The sequence below is a fragment of the Drosophila suzukii genome, chromosome 3, assembly GCF_043229965.1.
Source record: "Drosophila suzukii chromosome 3, CBGP_Dsuzu_IsoJpt1.0, whole genome shotgun sequence".
NCBI lineage: Eukaryota > Metazoa > Arthropoda > Insecta > Diptera > Drosophilidae > Drosophila > Drosophila suzukii.
The window spans coordinates 3,405,615-3,422,744 of record NC_092082.1 but is presented as its reverse complement, the minus strand read 5'-3'; the positions used below and the strand labels follow the sequence as shown (position 1 = coordinate 3,422,744).

The following is a 17,130-nucleotide window of genomic DNA, read 5'->3' as shown; positions in this document are numbered from 1 at the left end:
AAACTGTGTTCCGGCGGTTTTTCTGTTTCATTTTCCTTTTAGTTGGTGGTTGTGGGGGGATGGAAAAGCGGAGGGGACAAGAAACAAAACAGAGAAATGGCAAAATGGCGCCACTTCCACATCCGTTAAGCAATAAACATTAATGCGCAATTAATGCTGGTGTCAGACTTTGACTTCGGTCAGTGGTGTTGGTTGGGTGTTTACCGGTTTTCCCCTTGATTTTCCCTGATTTTCCCTCCCAGAATTTAGCACAGGTCCGTTGTCTGTTGTTGATTTCCTCCACTTGCTGTGATTAACGTTTGGCGCCTCGTCTTAGCCTTTAGTTATTTATGGACCAGCATGACAAATGAAATCAAGTGGGCACAGGGCAAACTTAATGCAAAGCAGCTTGTTTTTGGGCAGTCCAGGACAGTGACTTCCTTTTGCTTTGAAGTCTGTGTTTGCTCACCCACCAACTTTCCAAATAATGAAGTAACCAGGGAAATATTTGGAGAGCAGCTTACAACCTCAAAGGACGACGGATTGTTCAATATGTTTGAGAGGCGACAGCTTTTCATTAGTGATGGAATGTTTACCTACATCCTTGGTTGAAAAGTCAACGTTATTAAAAAAGGCGCTCCTTGTTTCATAATCTAAAGTGCAAAGTTAAAATCATTTATATAACATAACATACAATATCATCATGACACTCATTGACTCATTTGGATCTTGAAACCTTAATGTAATATTCTTAAAATAGAAGGACTTTAAATACATTAAATTGCTTTATAGGGGTTATATTTTCCCATTCTCATATCTCCTATAAAAAGGAAAGCCTTTCTCATCACTAGTTGTAACTAAGCCTCGCCAGCTGTCAAAGAGCCAAGCTGCTCCGACTTCCGCCACTTCGCCATATGTTTTCCCTATTCCCCAACGATTTCAAGCTGCATTTTCCGACCCAAGGAAGTGTCAGTGGCAGTTGGAAAAGCCCCGCCCTTTGTCAAGGGCCACTTAAGATCCTACCATGTCTGCATATGGCCCCCAAAATTTATGGGTTGTTTGTATTAGCCCTCGGAAAATCCCCGACGCATTATTCAATTTGGAGCTGGCTGTAATGTAAAACAATTTTCCGCAAATGCACCAAAAAAAGAAAAAGAAAGGAATGAAGGAAAACTGTCTCGGCTGGGTGAGTTTTATGTGTGGCACGTTTGGCAATAAATTTTCGGGGTTGAGTATTGGATTTACAAATTGCTGCTTAATCCGGCGTTTTCATTGAGCGCGAGACAAATTTATATGGTCTGCGGTTAGCACCTGTTTTTCGGTTTTCCCTCGGGAAAGCATACCCTTAACTTGTTTAATATCCGCTGATCATTGCTCAGCGTTTTGCTTCATTTTTCTTCAACCATACATATATCCTTTCCCTAACCCATTTCATTGCTCACCCAAAGGAAGACAAAGCTTTTTGACTTGGCCCTCAAAATTTGTGTCATTTATAACTTTTGGGCAAAACGGCAAAGCGATTTATTTCGTGTTTTCCTTCGGTCTGGCTCCAGTCAAAGTTTGATAAATGAACGCATTCCGCTCCAGATTTTCCTTTTGCATATGAAACCCGCCAAAGGGGACATCTGGTAGTTGCACTTTTTCAGCTCCATTTGGCAGCTGCCAGGGTCTGTTTTATGGCCTTTTTGGCCTAGTCTGTCATAATCAGAGCGTTTAATACCATCGATATGCACCGAATGGTCGCCAAAAATCAAATCAACGGTTGGCAGGACAACAGACAGCTGATGACCTCGAAAAAAAACAAACAGCCAAATCGAAATAAACCAAACTTCGATCACAAAAAATTAGTCAAGTCAACATGAAGTGGGAAAAAAAAGGGGAGAAGCGTTCCCACAATGTTTTTATGTCCTTTTGTTGGGATAGCTCTTCGTTTTTTTCCAAAAAATATGCAACAGCCGGTGCCACGAGTGGGTGAGTGTGCTGGTGATACACTGAAAAAACAAACAATGAAGGACAAAAATATTTAAGTTTATTCGACTCACTCTAAAGCTGGATATTATCATAATTTTGTAAAATGTATTATTCCAATTTCAGAATACTTGTCAAATACTAGATAAACATAGCAACTTATAAAACTAGGGCTATATTGGAAGTAGAATAATGTCTGATGGAATTTTTCGTATAAGTTGTACTTCTGCTGATAAATTTGATTAAGAAACCATCTTTTATATGCTAAATTCCTATAAGATGTATCTGAAAATATTGTGTTTATCGGGTTTCTAGACATTTAAGGTACTGTTTCTCTTGGATATCAAAATAAACCTTAAATATTTTTCAAGCTTCATTAAAGAACATATAAATATTTTCACAAGTAAAAAGATTAATACTTTTTCAATCCCGAATCTTTTCTCTGCATAGTGTATGTGCTTGGGAGCCTGAAAAATTGCTAGCCTGTCGCATTGATTTGATTGACACTTTTATTGACACAGTGTTGCCCTTGTTGTTGCCAAGGGTTTTATGACCTGCCAATGAACGCGAAAGCCTTTAAGCCAATCGACGGCATCCAATGAGCTTGTATACGGGTAGTTTGCAGCTTTTGAAACACTTCAACTGTAAAGCCATCCATATAGAAATTTGTATATGCGTTTTCATATTTTTATGGCCCATACAAACTTGATTTTTTAATGCTTTACAGCAGTCCGAATTAGGGAAAAGCAATAAAAACTGCACAAAAATATTATTGCCAAACAAATGTGTAAGTTATGTGACGTGGGAAATATTTGTTTTTCCTTTTTCTAGCAAATATAGCGCATGTGCCATAAATAAATAAGTATATGATATATGGAAAGGTGAATCCACAAATGATTATAATGACTTATTATTATGGTTCAGGACCAAATGAAAATAATTAAATTTTATAAATTTAAGGATTATCTTTTTTTGTCTTTTAGAGATAATTGTGCTATACATCTTTATATAGCTGGTCTTAAACTTATAATGTAATACATATTAATTTGAAGTAGGCATATATGAAAGTATGTTATTTCATAGATCTAAAGTTGTGGACCATTATGCTTCCTTCTGCTTATAAAGTAAGCGCGAGTATTGGTTATGACAAACTAACGTTTATGTTAAAGGTTATTAAAATACCCAGCTTATTTCACCCCAGGACCGGCTGTATTCGATCCCCACGATCCAGGACTAATATTCCTACCCGAAGCTAGTATAATGCCGGTCCCGCCATGAATTTTCATGGTCGCAACTCTGCTTTTTTATGCGTGCCACCGGAACAATGGCGTCCAAGGCCAGAGAAAGTGGCCATAAAATATGACATTTGCTAGCCTTTTGTTTGCACTGGGCCAACGGATCTTTGTGGCTATATTGCCGGGGGAGCTGCAATCGGCTGGCAATTAATCAGGCTTCATTTGCACTTAATCGAGCCATGATTTGCACGCAACGGCAGCCCAATCATGTGGCCATTAGATGCCATTATATCAGGCAGCCGCCTATTCAATTTAATTTTCATTAGCCCAATGCCATGCGGTCATCGACGAGCGTCAAATTATTTTTGGCCCTCGGTCGGGACGACGGGAAATGGGAATAAAAACTCATTTTAATATGCGTTGCCCAGCAGCGACCTCTTTTCCTTGGCCATTTTGCGAACCCCTCGTCCAGCGGACTTAATTACATATTTAAATTCCAACTGCGCCGTCTCTCAATGGCCAAGAAATAGCAGCGAAATATAACAGCCGAGAAATAATATAAATATTCTGGGTCCCAACTTGCTGGTCGTAGTTATGAGATACCGTAAACAACATGACGTCAAAACAAAGCTAAGTGGAAAGTCCTTCGGAGTGAAATCTTCAAATGCTCTTAAGAATATGTGGAAGTCCTTTGAAGTGAAATCTTAAAATACTCTTAAGAATATGCCTCCCCTAAGTTAAGCTTTAGTATATTTTTGTAATTTCCAACAATAGGTATATGCTATAAAAACGTACAAACAAAAAATAATTATTACAAATTCCTTATAAATTTCGACTACAATTTTAAAATTTGTCTAAAATTCTAGTCCCCCTTTCAGCTAGAGTAAAATCATGCCCAAGGTCATGTCTACTGTAATTCTTAAGTGGCTATCAACTGGATTTGTTCATAATAATAAAAAGGAGCATACTTTATGGTTATGTAACTGAACCAAAAATGAATTTTAAGCAGCATTGAAATGCTTCAGAACAAAGTGACATAATATTTTCCAAGGGAAATAAACTTGGAAAGAACTAAAATATAAAACGCTTAAAAAATATACGGAGAGGTAATAATCATAAGAATGCTATTTATGATTATTATATGTATAATTTAAAGATCAAGTAAAGTAGTTTGCTAAAATTTGCACTTTCATGTTATGACCTTTTACGTTTAACTCCTTTTTACTACTAGAACAATGTAATAGTTTCAATTAAAATTGTTTAATATTTTATGGATTCATTTTATTTGAAAGTACTTATCAAATTACTATTAATAACCGTTAAGCAATTAAACTGTTTGACAAAAAATGTCAGAATTGTAATTATTTCATAATCAACTGTGCGTCATTAAACCACTTTCCGTGTGTTTGCGTAATTAAGCGCCCATAGCTAATGTAATTCATTTTTATAAATTAATTGATGCTTGTTTTTTGCTTACACAATTATGTATATGAATAATTGATCAAATGGTATTTATTTGAATTAATGTTGCTATAGTGCCTGCATAATTCAAAGGGGTAATGTCAACAGTTGTAGATCCTATTTAGAGAAGCTTTATAAGGGAAATAGGTTTAAGTTTATGAGTTGCCATAACCTAGAACATAAAATATTTAATATACATTTACATAGCCCATTTTGCTATTGACTTTATTTCGTGCAATTGCGTAATTTTATATGCTTCCTTGGGAGACGAATTCCCATCCAGTCAGAAACATTTGAAATTAGCCGGCATTACACAGGCATTAGGGATACCTCATCGCATCTGCATAAATTTTCGCTGGCTCTGAAAATTGTTGCCTGCCTTTCTGTGGCGCACTGCAATTTTCCTTCATTTTCCTCAGCTTAATTTACGCGTTGGGGCTGGTTTCCCTATTGATTTATTTAGGCATAGGCCTTTCACGCCCTCTCATAACTGACTATGTATGTATGTATGTGCTGTGTGTTTGTATGTTTGAGTCATTCATTCATTGTTCGCTCACGCATTTTCCTGCTTTCTCCGTTTTATGGCCCCCTCTGGTTTTCCCGGCCCGCTTTTCCCTGGGTTCCGCTTTTCCCCCGCGCAGCATTGATTCATGTTAAATTTATGCAAATTGCCTAGTATTCCGAATGTACGGATAAGGCTCTTCCACACCAATTCGCTTCTAAAAATAAACTACACAAGGGGAAAAAATTAACAAAATATAGCAATGTCAGAACCATACGCGTGCTGAATTTGGTCGGGCTAATAAATATCTATCAATAAAGCCTGTACAGCATAAACAATTATTAAAGCAGGCGTTACTACCTCTTAATAGATTTATTAAGAGCAGTTATAATATTACATCTGAATGGTACTTAATAAAAAAACGATATTAAAGTAGTTTAGTAAATAATATTTCTAGTTTCCTGTACTTAAATAAAAATTACCTAATAAAACCTAACTTAACCAAATTAAATTTATTTAAAAGAAAACATTTTTTTACCAGATATATGTATTTTTTTTGCCGTGCAAAAACTTAAGGCTAAGTCCCTAATTAGCTTTTCTTGGAATTTCAGTTTCCGTTCTCCAAAAACGGGTTAAAAGCTGCCTTCAAATTAATTGGTTAATTGCTTGCAACATTTGGCTGCAGTTGGCCTTGTTTGGCGGGTGGCGGACGGGGCGTATACGTCATCTCCACTTTGCACACATCACTTGCCAGCGGGCTGGGACGACAACAATGGCAACACTCTTGATTGGAATGGAGCCGGGGACTGGGATGGGTTGTTGATGGCTTACAGGAATAACCGCTTTGGTGCTTTATGGTGAAAACATGCTAGTCGCCATTTTCGTGGCCAACAACAGAGCCAGTCGCTGATGACGTGGCCAAAAGAGAGAGGGTCCTTCGGGCCGAAGGTCAATATACCCGCGCCACGAGTGTGTGGAAACTGTGACTCCGATGCGAAAGTGTTTGCGGATTTCGGTCGCCGCGGTTGTAAAATCAATTCCCAGCGGCATCCTCATCCCCCACCACATTTTCGCTGTCAGCTGCATTTCCATTGCATTGAGCGATGGCTAAATCGCATTTTCCCAGCATTGACAAGGCCACAAGCATTGAAATTCCAGATCTCTGGGTAAAACGCAGCCAAAGGCAAAGTGAAATGTAATTACAACAATGAAATACGAGTCACTTGACCCAGATTGCCACCCCTGGCACCTTCAAGAAAATGTGACTTCCGCACGTTTGGTGAGTTTTCCATGGTGAAAGGCTTTTCCCGACACAAAGGATACGCTGGAGTAATGAAATCCCGGCCAGACCAAACACAACTGCCTCATAAAGGGCAGGAGCTGAATTATTGCATGGCTTGCAATATTCTTGGGTGAGGTCAATGTGTTTTTGTTTATAGGCCAGCCCACCGACCCCGTGCCACTCCCCTCTTCATGGGCCGTAAAGTTGGTAAGCCAACGAGAACGGGAACGTTTTACGTGCATCTCAGACGAATACACAGTGGAAAACTCTGCCTTTTATCCCACCAAAAGAGCTGTTTGGTATATAAAATATTCATATTTCTAGTTATGTTTTAAATGTATATATGTTTTCAACATTCATGTGAATGATTATGGCATTACTGTAAACTTTATTAATTCAAAAACATTTTTTTCTAAATATTTCGAAACTAAATTATCTTTTTAATGCCAATGATATAAACAACTCGTGACTCAGAACTTGCCAGGAAGAAATTCTTACCCTACATTGTAATAAGAACCGCAAATACTCCATAATCGCAAATTTTTTTCTCAAGTTGAATGGGTCCCTGAAGATTGCTAATAGTTACAATTCTAATTCATAATGTCCATTAGGAATACTGTTATCGCTTAAGTTTCTCTAGTAATTATTTTACAATACCATCATAATTGTAAAATATTTAAAACAACGTTATTTCTTAGGCGATGTAACCACATCGATGGTCAGTCGAGTTTTGCATTCAAGTGTAGCAGCTTGTAATTTCAAAATGCACAGGCACGCTCAATGGATCGGTACAGTTCTTCGAAATTTTGGATAGTAAAATATTGGGATTGTATCGTTTACTAAGATGAACTCTGTTGTTAAAAAAACATACATAGCTTTATAATTTACGCTAGTAACCTCTTTCTGTAATTGTGTTCTTCCAGTGGCGACGATTTCGACCATTTGCCTCATCCTGACCATTGCAGTATACCTTTACGTTAAGATGCTCCGAAACACGCTCGGCAAGTGTATTGTCAGCTGCCTGTTTAGTATGGTGATGGTGCAAGTTATTTTTATACAAAATTCTTTAAATTTTTTGTTTCATCTTTTTCCAACATGTTAGTTGTTAAATCGCGGTTGGGAAGGATTTTTAAAGAAGTTTTTATTTTTCCAGATTGCCTTATTTACGGGAAAGTATTTCTTTTCTCAATCGTTTTTGAGTGGGCTCGTAACTTTTTTCAGTTTGCGTACTTCATCTGGCTCTCTGTCATTAGTTACCACTTGTGGCAAGTGTTCAAATCGCCCAAGTGCGATGCCAATTCTAAATCATTTGTAACCTATAGTGCTTTTGTCTGGATAACGGCTGCTATTATGACAGTAGTCTTCTTTTTTATGAATACACAAGATGATGAGAGTTTGATAGGTAATTTTGAATAATTATGAAATAATAATAATTATTAGGATATCGTTTATAATATTCTTTACTTTGGACGTCTACTGTACTTACAGTTTTTTGCATGTTAATGGGATCGCTAATATTCAACATCTTCAACTTAATTATGTTTATCCTGACAACCATTAATATTTGCAAAGTTAAAGGAGAAATGAAAAGATTTACTCGAAGGAAGGACAAAACAACGACCTGCTTTAATTTTGATACCCAGACGTAAGCCATATATATTTTTTATGTTCTGTAGACAAGCGTCATCCTTTCTTTTTAAATATAGTTATCTGCAGTTTCTACGAATGTCCATTATGATGGGCTTGTCTTGGATCTTTGTCATAACTGTTTATGTTTTAAATATTTTTTTTACATCCTTTAATGATTTACAATTTATGATCGATTTACATCGCGCTTTTGGTATATATGTTTTTATTCTGCTTATCGTTAAGCGCAGCACCCTGAAACTAATCATGGAAAGGTATTACGAGTATTTATGTGATAGAAAAATACATTTGAATAACCTGATCTCTGTTCTTTCAGCATTCGCGAGAGACAAATTAAGCGGCGTGTTCGTGCTCAAATGGAAAGAGACCTGCCTTAAATTAATAAAGTTTTGTGTATCCTGCGGAAATGCAATAATGTGGATGATTCCTCAGGACTATTTCGTCTCATTAGATTTATTTAACCGTTTCCAAGAATTTCGAAAATGAAATACATTACTAAATTAAGATAAAATGTAGCGCGCAGACCTTGATCCAACCAACAAATTTTTATGGAATTTATATGATTGGCATGCTCTGCACTTATCGCTTGAGGCGCTCAAGATTTTTATGGGTCTCCAATGCGTGCTTAAAATATACAACTATACAACTTGTATGTTTCTTTAATTGAATTGGAAACAACAACATTTCACCAACAACCGAGATTACGTTTTTGGGAGTACTGGTATGGGTTCTGATTCTCTGATGTTGATTTTGGAGCAAATGTATTTATTTAGAGAAACAACTCCATCGAACGCCACTCGAAATTGGCCTCAAGTGTAGCAGGCTGTACATTTAAAATGGAGTTAGCTTGGTCCTTTTACGGTACTCCCCTTAATCAATTTAAACGTAACTTTTACGATGTTTTGGTTACATTGCACTTCAAATTTAAAGCTGTTGGTAAGATTTCTTCTCCTTTCTGTTTTTCTAGTGCTTGTTATGTCTATGACGTGCTACATTCTTACCATCGCCGTTTATATTTACGTAAAGGAGCTCCGGAATACGCTTGGAAAATGCGTTATCAGCAGCCTATTTTGGAGTTTCGTAACTGATCTTATCTGTACAGTGGCTTTTCTTTTAAAGACCAGAGTACCCTGTTCAGAGTGTTAGTTGTTAGAATCTTGTTTCCAAATTCAAGATATTTAAAATTGTTTATGTTTTTCAGATTTAAGTATCAACTTTTTCTCTAACGCAAGCATTCTTTGGCGCTCCGTCATTGGTTACTACTTTTGGCAAACCTTCAAATCGGGAAAGCGCGGTGATCATCCGTACCAATTCGTAGTCTACAACGTTTTAGTATGGATCCTGGCTGCTCTAATGATAGGATACGATGTTTTGATAAAAGAACAGATTCGGGATTCGAGTATGTTTTCAGAAAGTTGCGAATAAATTGGTTTTAATGAGCTACATTCAAACATCCATAATTTTACATATTGACAGTACACTACATTATGCCAGGACTTCAAAATTATATGCTGCTGCTGATCCTATGTATCTATGATCTAATCATGTTTATTCGGACTGTCATTCACGTTAGGAAAACAAGGAAAGAGCTGAAGATAAAGGCGTTGAGGCAACAGGAAGAGACCACAACATCTGGCCACAAATTCGACATTGAAACGTAAGCTCCTACTTTAATACGCGCTACTCGTAGAGTAACAAGGTATACTAGATTCATGGGAAAGTATGTTTCCGAATCTCATAAAGTACTTATATTCTTGATCAGGATCACTAGCCGAGTTGATCTAGCCATGTCCGTGTATCCTTCTATCCGTATGAACTCTGTGACCTCGGAAACTTTAAAAGCTACAATATTGGAATTAGGCATGCAGGTATGGATTTATGCGCAGCGCACGTTTGATTCAGCAGAGTGTCACGCCCACTCTAGAGCTCACATTTTCAAAGATTAAAGTTTAAAATAAATTTTGTTTTTTGCTTTTTCAATACCCTTTGGCCTTACTTAATAGGTAATGATTTTACCCCTGTATCTAGCAACTAACATTGTCAATGATGTCACAGCCAGTAGATAAAAGGTATGTAATGTAAGGTAGATAACATTTTCAAAAGTATCTTTATTTTGAAGTTTTTTGGATCTGATAGCCGAGATACTCTACTATAGCGTTCTTCCCTGTTTATTTAATTGTACTTTATTTAATAACCAATAAAAATGTTTTCTGCTTAATCCAAACATAGATATCACCAGTTTAGACGAATGTCCGTTATTATGGGCGTTTATTGGACTAATCGTCTCAGCTATTTTTTTATGAAAGTTTTAGATCTATGTGAAACTATTATAGCTGACATATCAAACCTCTTGAATTGTTCCATACTCGGTTTTGGCATGTTCGTTTTTGTAGTGCTTATAATAAACCGCAGCACCCTCACACTGCTCGTGGATAGGTAAGTCCTTTGTGATTGATAAAGAGTCTGATATAACGTAGAATTTATGATTTCAGATTTCGTGAATGACGGAATGAGCACTGTGTCTGCAATTAGAGATTCTTTTTGCAGTTACTCTTTGTTTTGATTTAAGCGGAACTAAAATAACATTCCCATTGATGCCAAAATGTAGAGGAAGTAATTTCAAATTATGAGTATTTTTATCGTTTGTTAAATCAAAATACTTATGCCGACTAGTGTATATAAATGCAAAGAGCTTAAGGCCTACAGCTCCTATAGTTCTATTATCCACCCTCTGTTAGGTTATAGTTTTAAATCAGAATTTTGTATTGCCTTTAAATTGTATTTTATTTGAAATTTGAAATCTGATAGTTAAAGCACTCGACCAAAGCGTTTCTTTTTGTTAAGAAACATAAATGGTTGCTTGAATGTGTAGTGGAAATGGGTCCCCAGAGTCTGGGTTATATACCCAAATAATTGTATGTGCTTTGGGAACATTGTTATCGATTTAGTTTATCTGCTGTTGATTTTAAAACACTGCTCTGCGAAGCACATTTATTATTATACTGCGATTCAGTCGAGTTTGTCCTCAAGTGTGGCACGTCGTACATTTAGAATGCACTCTACTTGGTTAAGTTTCGGTACCTTTCGTATTTAATGCATTAAATATTTTTTTAAACTACTAGTCATGCCGTTGTTTTTCGAGTAGAACAGAGAGTATAGCAAAATATCTATAATTTTTGTTTTTTCAGTCATGGTAATATCGATGATATGCTATGTGCTTAGCATCGCCGTTTATCTTTACGTTAAGAAGCTCAGAAATACTCTTGGCAAATGTATTATCTCCAGTCTATTTAGCATTGCCATAGTGAATTTTATGGTGATTTTGGTGAAATTTTGGCTGATAATTCTGGTAAACGCAATGGTAACCTATATGGTATGTAGATTTTGAAACCAATTATGACATTTTAAATTTTAAATTCCCTTGTATAATATTAAAGTTAAATATTAAGTGCACTTTTTATGTGTCGAAAAATTTAAAATCGGTCATTTTAGCTAAACGGACATGGTTTACTCATATTCAAAATTATCGGGGTGCAAAAAATTACTAGGGTTTTGAAATTACTTTTAAATGTTGTTTAAGGTGTCAAAAATAATGCAGAAATATATGTTTAAAGAAATTCTTTAACAAAGTTTTTTGAACCTTTTTATAATTTTCAGACTTGCGTTTTCTTTTTAAGTGCTTACATCGCCTGGCTTTCTGCAATAAGTTATCATATCCAGAAAGTCTTCCGAACGGTTAAATGCGGTGAACATCGTCATCAATTTCTTGTCTACAGCGCATTTGTCTGGACCACAGCAGCTACTGTCACCGGAGTCTTTTATTTGATTCAAAATACACGCTACGAGTGCCAAAAAGAATCGAAGTTTGCAGGTAGATTTTTTTTAAGGAAGTTGATTGAAAATAGAGACGAAACTGCTTTAAATTTTTTACTATATTTTAAAGCTTAAACATTTTCAGGAAAATGCCTTATTTTAGGATGGCTGATCCTGTCTATCTTCAATATTGTCAAGTTTATCCAGACGACCACTTACATTTGGAAAGTAAAGAGAGAATTGAAGAGGGTTACAAAACAGAAAGAGACAACACCGACGTGCTTCAATTTTGACACTCAAACGTAAGGCCTGGTCTTCTTTGTTTGGAATTTGGTTACAAATTTTTATTTCGTATACCGAATATAGTTATTTACAGTTCCTGCGATTGTCTGTCATGATGGGCCTATCCTGGATCTTTATTAATCTTGTATGGGCTATATATGTGATTTTTGATACAAGTTCAGAATGGATTCAGATGTTTGTTCTTGAGCTTAGTTTTTACATTGGTATTTTTATTTTTATCCTGCTTGTCGCTAGGCGCAGCACCCTTAAACTTCTCAAAGAAAGGTATGTTCTATGGGATTGAAAGCATGTTTTTTAATAAACCTTCATTTTTACAGTTTTCGGGAGAAATGTGCAGCGTGTCCACGCACAGGGAATAAAAGTAATGCCTGTCTAATTCTAATATGTTAGTTGATTTAAAAAAATTAATTTCTTGTCTTGGTTTTTTTTATCGATTTATTTTAAAGTCGGTATTAAAGGTTCTTAAACTTAAAACAATAAAATAATTTTATAATATATAAACGTTAAATACCTAATATTGTTAAGAAAAAAAATGCGGGGGAACCAAAAACTTATATTAAATATCTGATAAAATTGTTCTCTCTGTGTTCTGGGACTCCAAATGGAAAGTTACGCACTTTGGGTGGAAGTGGTGACGTCGCATCGACCCATCATAACTTCTGCTCCAAGCCAAGCCAACTCCCATTTGGCTTTCGCCTGTTCTTGGGCTCAGACATTTCCATTGTCCATAAATCAAATGTTGCTTTGAAGCTGCCGCTTGTTTGCTGTGGCCCCAGATAAATAAAACTATATATAGCTGTAGCTGAAATATAAGAGTGGGCAGAGATGAGTTGGCAACTTAATAGTACTTCAAAAAAATCTTTTAAAATTACATTTAAAAATAGAATTTGCTATCAAACTTGTGCTATTGTTATCAATTTAAAGCAATAACTTTTATTGATTCCGAAATAAATATATCAATGTGTAGATTGCGTTGCGAAAATTTGTGTTCTTTATATAAGTCTCAAAAGTTTAAATTACAGGGTGCCGGCATAAAAAAAGATATTTTTTTGTGGAAAAACAACAAATGGCAACTAAAATTTCATGAATACTCTATGAGCCAGAGCTCTGAGCACATTTGCTCCAGTGAATTGTTAAACTTTTTGGCGCCAATCCGCAAGTGTTTTGAGGCGGGCTGAAAAATTCGAAACTTTTCCGCGTTTTGTGGTAAATTGCATTTCCGAATGACTGCTCCAATTGGATGTGTATATGTGTCGAGACAATCACGAAATTCGGAGGCCTACGAGGCAGTAAATTGAATTAAGCCCCGGCGAATATCCTGGGAGTGCCTGGTATCCTTCCGCATCCTTGGCTCCAGCGGGTTGGGATTTGAGTTCAACTGAGTGATGGCACCACGATGATAATAAAATTGCGGCATTGGGCATGCGGAAATGTAAACAAGTGTGCCACATGTGTGACGAGGCACAATTGACTCGTCTTGACTCGAGTTGCGTAACAATGGCCGGCTTTGTGGCTCGAGTTAATTGACTTGGCCCTTTGGCTGCATGGGGTTAATCGTCCAGGATGCGGCAAATATATGCTCCAGTTGCCAGGCAGATAGGGCACGAGCCTAAGTCTAAGGACCATTGTGTGACTGACATCTTAATTAAAAATGACTCATACGCGCCGTTGGCCCCTGCAACATTTCGCTGCGCACGCAACAAGTGTCTTGGCAGTTTGTATATACACAAATGTTGCCGGGTTTGTGACTAGCCAATAACAATTCCCTCACAAATTATAGAGCTGATTCGTCTTGTATCTAAAATTCTTATTTCGTTAGTTCGTAATTTTTGCTTCCATTTTCAGACTTTTAACCTTGATAAATATATCTCATCTTTGATCACTTGAATATACAATCCGTTTCTTTTATTTAAAGTGAGGTCCAAAAAATCGCCTTAAAACTGAAGTCGTTTTCACCTCATTAATTAGTTTGCACAAACTGTTTATTTTTTCATTGCCTTGGAAATTCCATTTCAATACCCATATTTACTTGCAAGTTCTATAAACATTTAATTATATTACTTTTTCTTCTAATTTTATATTTTAATGAATTGCTCTTGTTTAGTTTAAAGTAAAATTAAGAAAGTTTCTTTGAGTAACAACACATATATAAACCAATATAAATACCTATGTTTATAAACAAATGTTTCCGACTACCTCAAGTTGAATTTTCGCTTTTCTCTCGGAAAAACTGGCTGGCATCCAACCGTGGGACAGTGAATCAATCGTCAGAAAACCAACTCAAATAGTTTTTACCTCATTTTGGCACAGATCTCCTTCTTGTTTTCCCCTGAAACGAATAGTTTTTTTCCCCCATTTTGTTTTGCTAATTTTCGGTTGGCTTTCGTTTCCGCTGCTGGCTCATTGACTATTTGTTAATTTCATAAATAATTGCCAGCAATTAGAAATGATTATTCCGCTTTGATTTTGGCCTCAATAGGGCTTTCTCATTGTTTGTGCTCATGTCTCACCGAATGTCCTGGGGCAATATCAATTAACTTGAATGCTAAACACCGGCACGAGCTGCGTTAAATTGAGTTTCAAGTACTTTTTCAGCCACCTGTGCAGACATTTTCCATGAATTGCTCATAAATTTGATCTTAATTACCCAAGGACGAATGCCAAGGACCCGCTTGAAAAAACACGTGGCTGGGCTTAAGCCCTCTTTTCGGTGGCTGACACTTTGACTTTTGAAAGCCTTTAAAACGATGACCCCTTTTGAAAATTCAAACAGAAAGTTTTAATTATTTAATTTAATTGTTTAGGCTGCGACTGCAGTTTGTGCAGTGTTTTGGTTTTACCAAAAAATAGTTTAAATAATATATAATATCTTGTTATATTCATAGAGAAGTCAGCTTAATATGATAAAAATTAATATAAATCCTAAATCCACTTTATATTTTAAAGTCTCTAAATTTAACCAAATATATAATTTCTAATAACTAACCATATTCATAAATAAATTAGTTTGTGGGCTTCAGAGTAATTGTTAGATATTAAATAACAAGACTATACCAGTTACAGAGACCACCAGCAATTCATCACAGGCTGAAGCATAAACTCCCGAGAAGCTCGTACTCCTGAACATTCCTTTATGTCCTGACCAACGGGGAATTGTAATTTCCCGACACGTTGCCACATGTTCTGGCCATTAATTCGGCCAGTTCGCATCATAATTGGTCGGCACCTTGTAATGGCCAAAACTGATTTCCATATTAATTGCTCATTAGCCCCCTGTGCGGAAGTGGTACTTGCTTTTGGCCCCGTCCTGCATTAACATGCGGCATCGGTTGACCAAGATTACGCATACGCAGCGTGGCCCATGGTGTGGTCACTGATAAGTTGCCAACAGCTTTGTGGTCCTGCGGTTGCTGTGGTCGAACAAATATTATTGCTGCCACAAATTGAAGCTGCCTGCCACGAACAAAAGACAAGTGCTAAAATCCAGGGGTCATAAATCAGTTTGCGGATGGCCATAGCCCTTGCCCGGAAAAAGTTTGCCAACAGATGCCCGGGCCCAATGATGCGTTTACCGGCAAAGGGAGGGCATAAATTAAATATTAATATTCAATTAGAAGAACGTTTATTGATTTCTAACCCGGCTTTTGTCTGTCCTCCGTCGTTCAATGGCATTTTGAATAAAAAGTTAAAAGTTAGACCGCCAGAAAAAACCTGAAGCTCATCTGCAGGCAATGCACGTTAGAACGTTTTATTACAGCCACATGTCGCATGTCCCCAACACAATGGACCAACAGGATGAGATACTAGGATATATATATAATATATACCACAACTATGTAGCCAGCTGGACTGACAGTGGAGTCTCATTTTTGAATAATTTAATGAGCTGCCCGGCGACGGCGGCGTATGCGCAATATTAAATCCTGGCTACCGCACATTTATCATGGAGCCACATCCTCGCACACACAGACTGCACATCCTCAGCCACATCCTTTCCAGCACGTCAGTTTAATATGTTTTTAATTGTCCGCCACTGGCAGGGAGAATCTACTTGGCTTTAATGACCCCTCCGCTGCGGGAATGTCTCCTTTTTAATTTTTAATACCGCCCATTAAGGCGCAATCGTGTATATATCAGGTCGAGCTCTCCGAGCAAGTTAATTAATTTTTACAACGAAACGCCAGTTGGCAACAAAATTTGGCGATAAATCAACTGATAATGTCAGCGCATTTAGCGACATCCACTTTCGCAGGCCAAAGGCAGAGTTGTGATAAACTTTTAGCCATGCTTAGACGGAGCTCGCGATTGACGTGTGCGGGCGCAAATCAAAAGCCAACAACTTGGCCCGAGGGGTTGCCAGCAAAGTTTTCTGGGTCAGCGTGCGGAAAACCTTTAATCAGAAACTGCTTAATGCAAGGGTTTCCCTCCATTTCCTTCGGGGCACACAAGTTGGGAAGGGGGGTGAGTGTATGCGTGGGCACACTTCTTGTTAAAGTTAAGTGACAATGGAAGGTCAAAGTTTACATATCAAAAAGGTTGATGCAATATAAGGCTGTCCTTGTTGATTTTACTCAAGAAAACGTAGAACGGAAAGTTGTTTCTCAAAGAAAACATTATCTTAGGCTCAAAGAATCTTTAATGCATAAAATTACATTCCCCATTTTTATTTGATGAGGTTTTTATAATTTAACTAAATTATTGAGTTACAGCCTAAGAGAAATTTGTATGCTTTTATCCTTTACATTCTTTCATTTTTATCGAATCCGAATTCTTTACTTTAATGCTTTCCAGCTATTTGTGTGTTTTAAGACGTACATTATTTCTCGTTTTCAATTCCAATTGTCAAGCCTGCAGCAGCCCTACAATATGTTGGCCAATTTATTATCCCATCAGCCGCAAAGCCATAAAAGCTGCCTGGATAAAGGCAAAGACACAGATGC

At 37.0% G+C, this 17,130-nt stretch overlaps 1 protein-coding gene across 2 annotated transcripts; it reads left to right on the top strand.

The window, feature by feature from the left end:
* Positions 1-7,134: 7,134 nt before the first annotated feature.
* On the top strand, positions 7,135-12,654 carry LOC118877371 (probable G-protein coupled receptor Mth-like 7). Of its 2 annotated transcripts, XM_070996743.1 has the most exons (10): positions 7,135-7,215; positions 7,351-7,829; positions 7,916-8,072; positions 8,134-8,328; positions 8,391-9,215; positions 9,276-9,473; positions 9,551-9,731; positions 10,304-10,510; positions 10,567-11,151; positions 11,263-11,386. In XM_070996743.1, the coding sequence occupies exons 5-9, from the start codon at positions 8,972-8,974 to the stop codon at positions 10,577-10,579; spliced, it is 843 nt and encodes a 280-aa protein (XP_070852844.1). In that variant the 5' UTR covers positions 7,135-7,215; positions 7,351-7,829; positions 7,916-8,072; positions 8,134-8,328; positions 8,391-8,971; the 3' UTR covers positions 10,580-11,151; positions 11,263-11,386. The 2 variants fall into 2 exon arrangements, with proteins under 2 accessions (XP_070852844.1, XP_065720854.2); XM_065864782.2 differs by lacking the exons at positions 7,135-7,215; positions 7,351-7,829; positions 7,916-8,072; ... (3 more) ...; positions 9,551-9,731; positions 10,304-10,510 and adding exons at positions 11,732-11,945; positions 12,033-12,189; positions 12,254-12,454; positions 12,508-12,654 and having other exon boundaries at positions 10,583-11,447.
* Positions 12,655-17,130: the final 4,476 nt, after the last annotated feature.

Bases quoted from the DNA above. Each gene is read 5' to 3' on its own strand.
- LOC118877371 (XM_070996743.1), top strand. From the start codon at position 8,972: ATGTTTTGGTTACATTGCACTTCAAATTTAAAGCTGTTGGTAAGATTT. The intron at 9,216-9,275 runs GTTAGTTGTTAG...TATGTTTTTCAG, and splicing joins CAGAGTACCCTGTTCAGAGT to ATTTAAGTATCAACTTTTTC. The intron at 9,732-10,303 runs GTAAGCTCCTAC...ATCCAAACATAG, and splicing joins CACAAATTCGACATTGAAAC to ATATCACCAGTTTAGACGAA.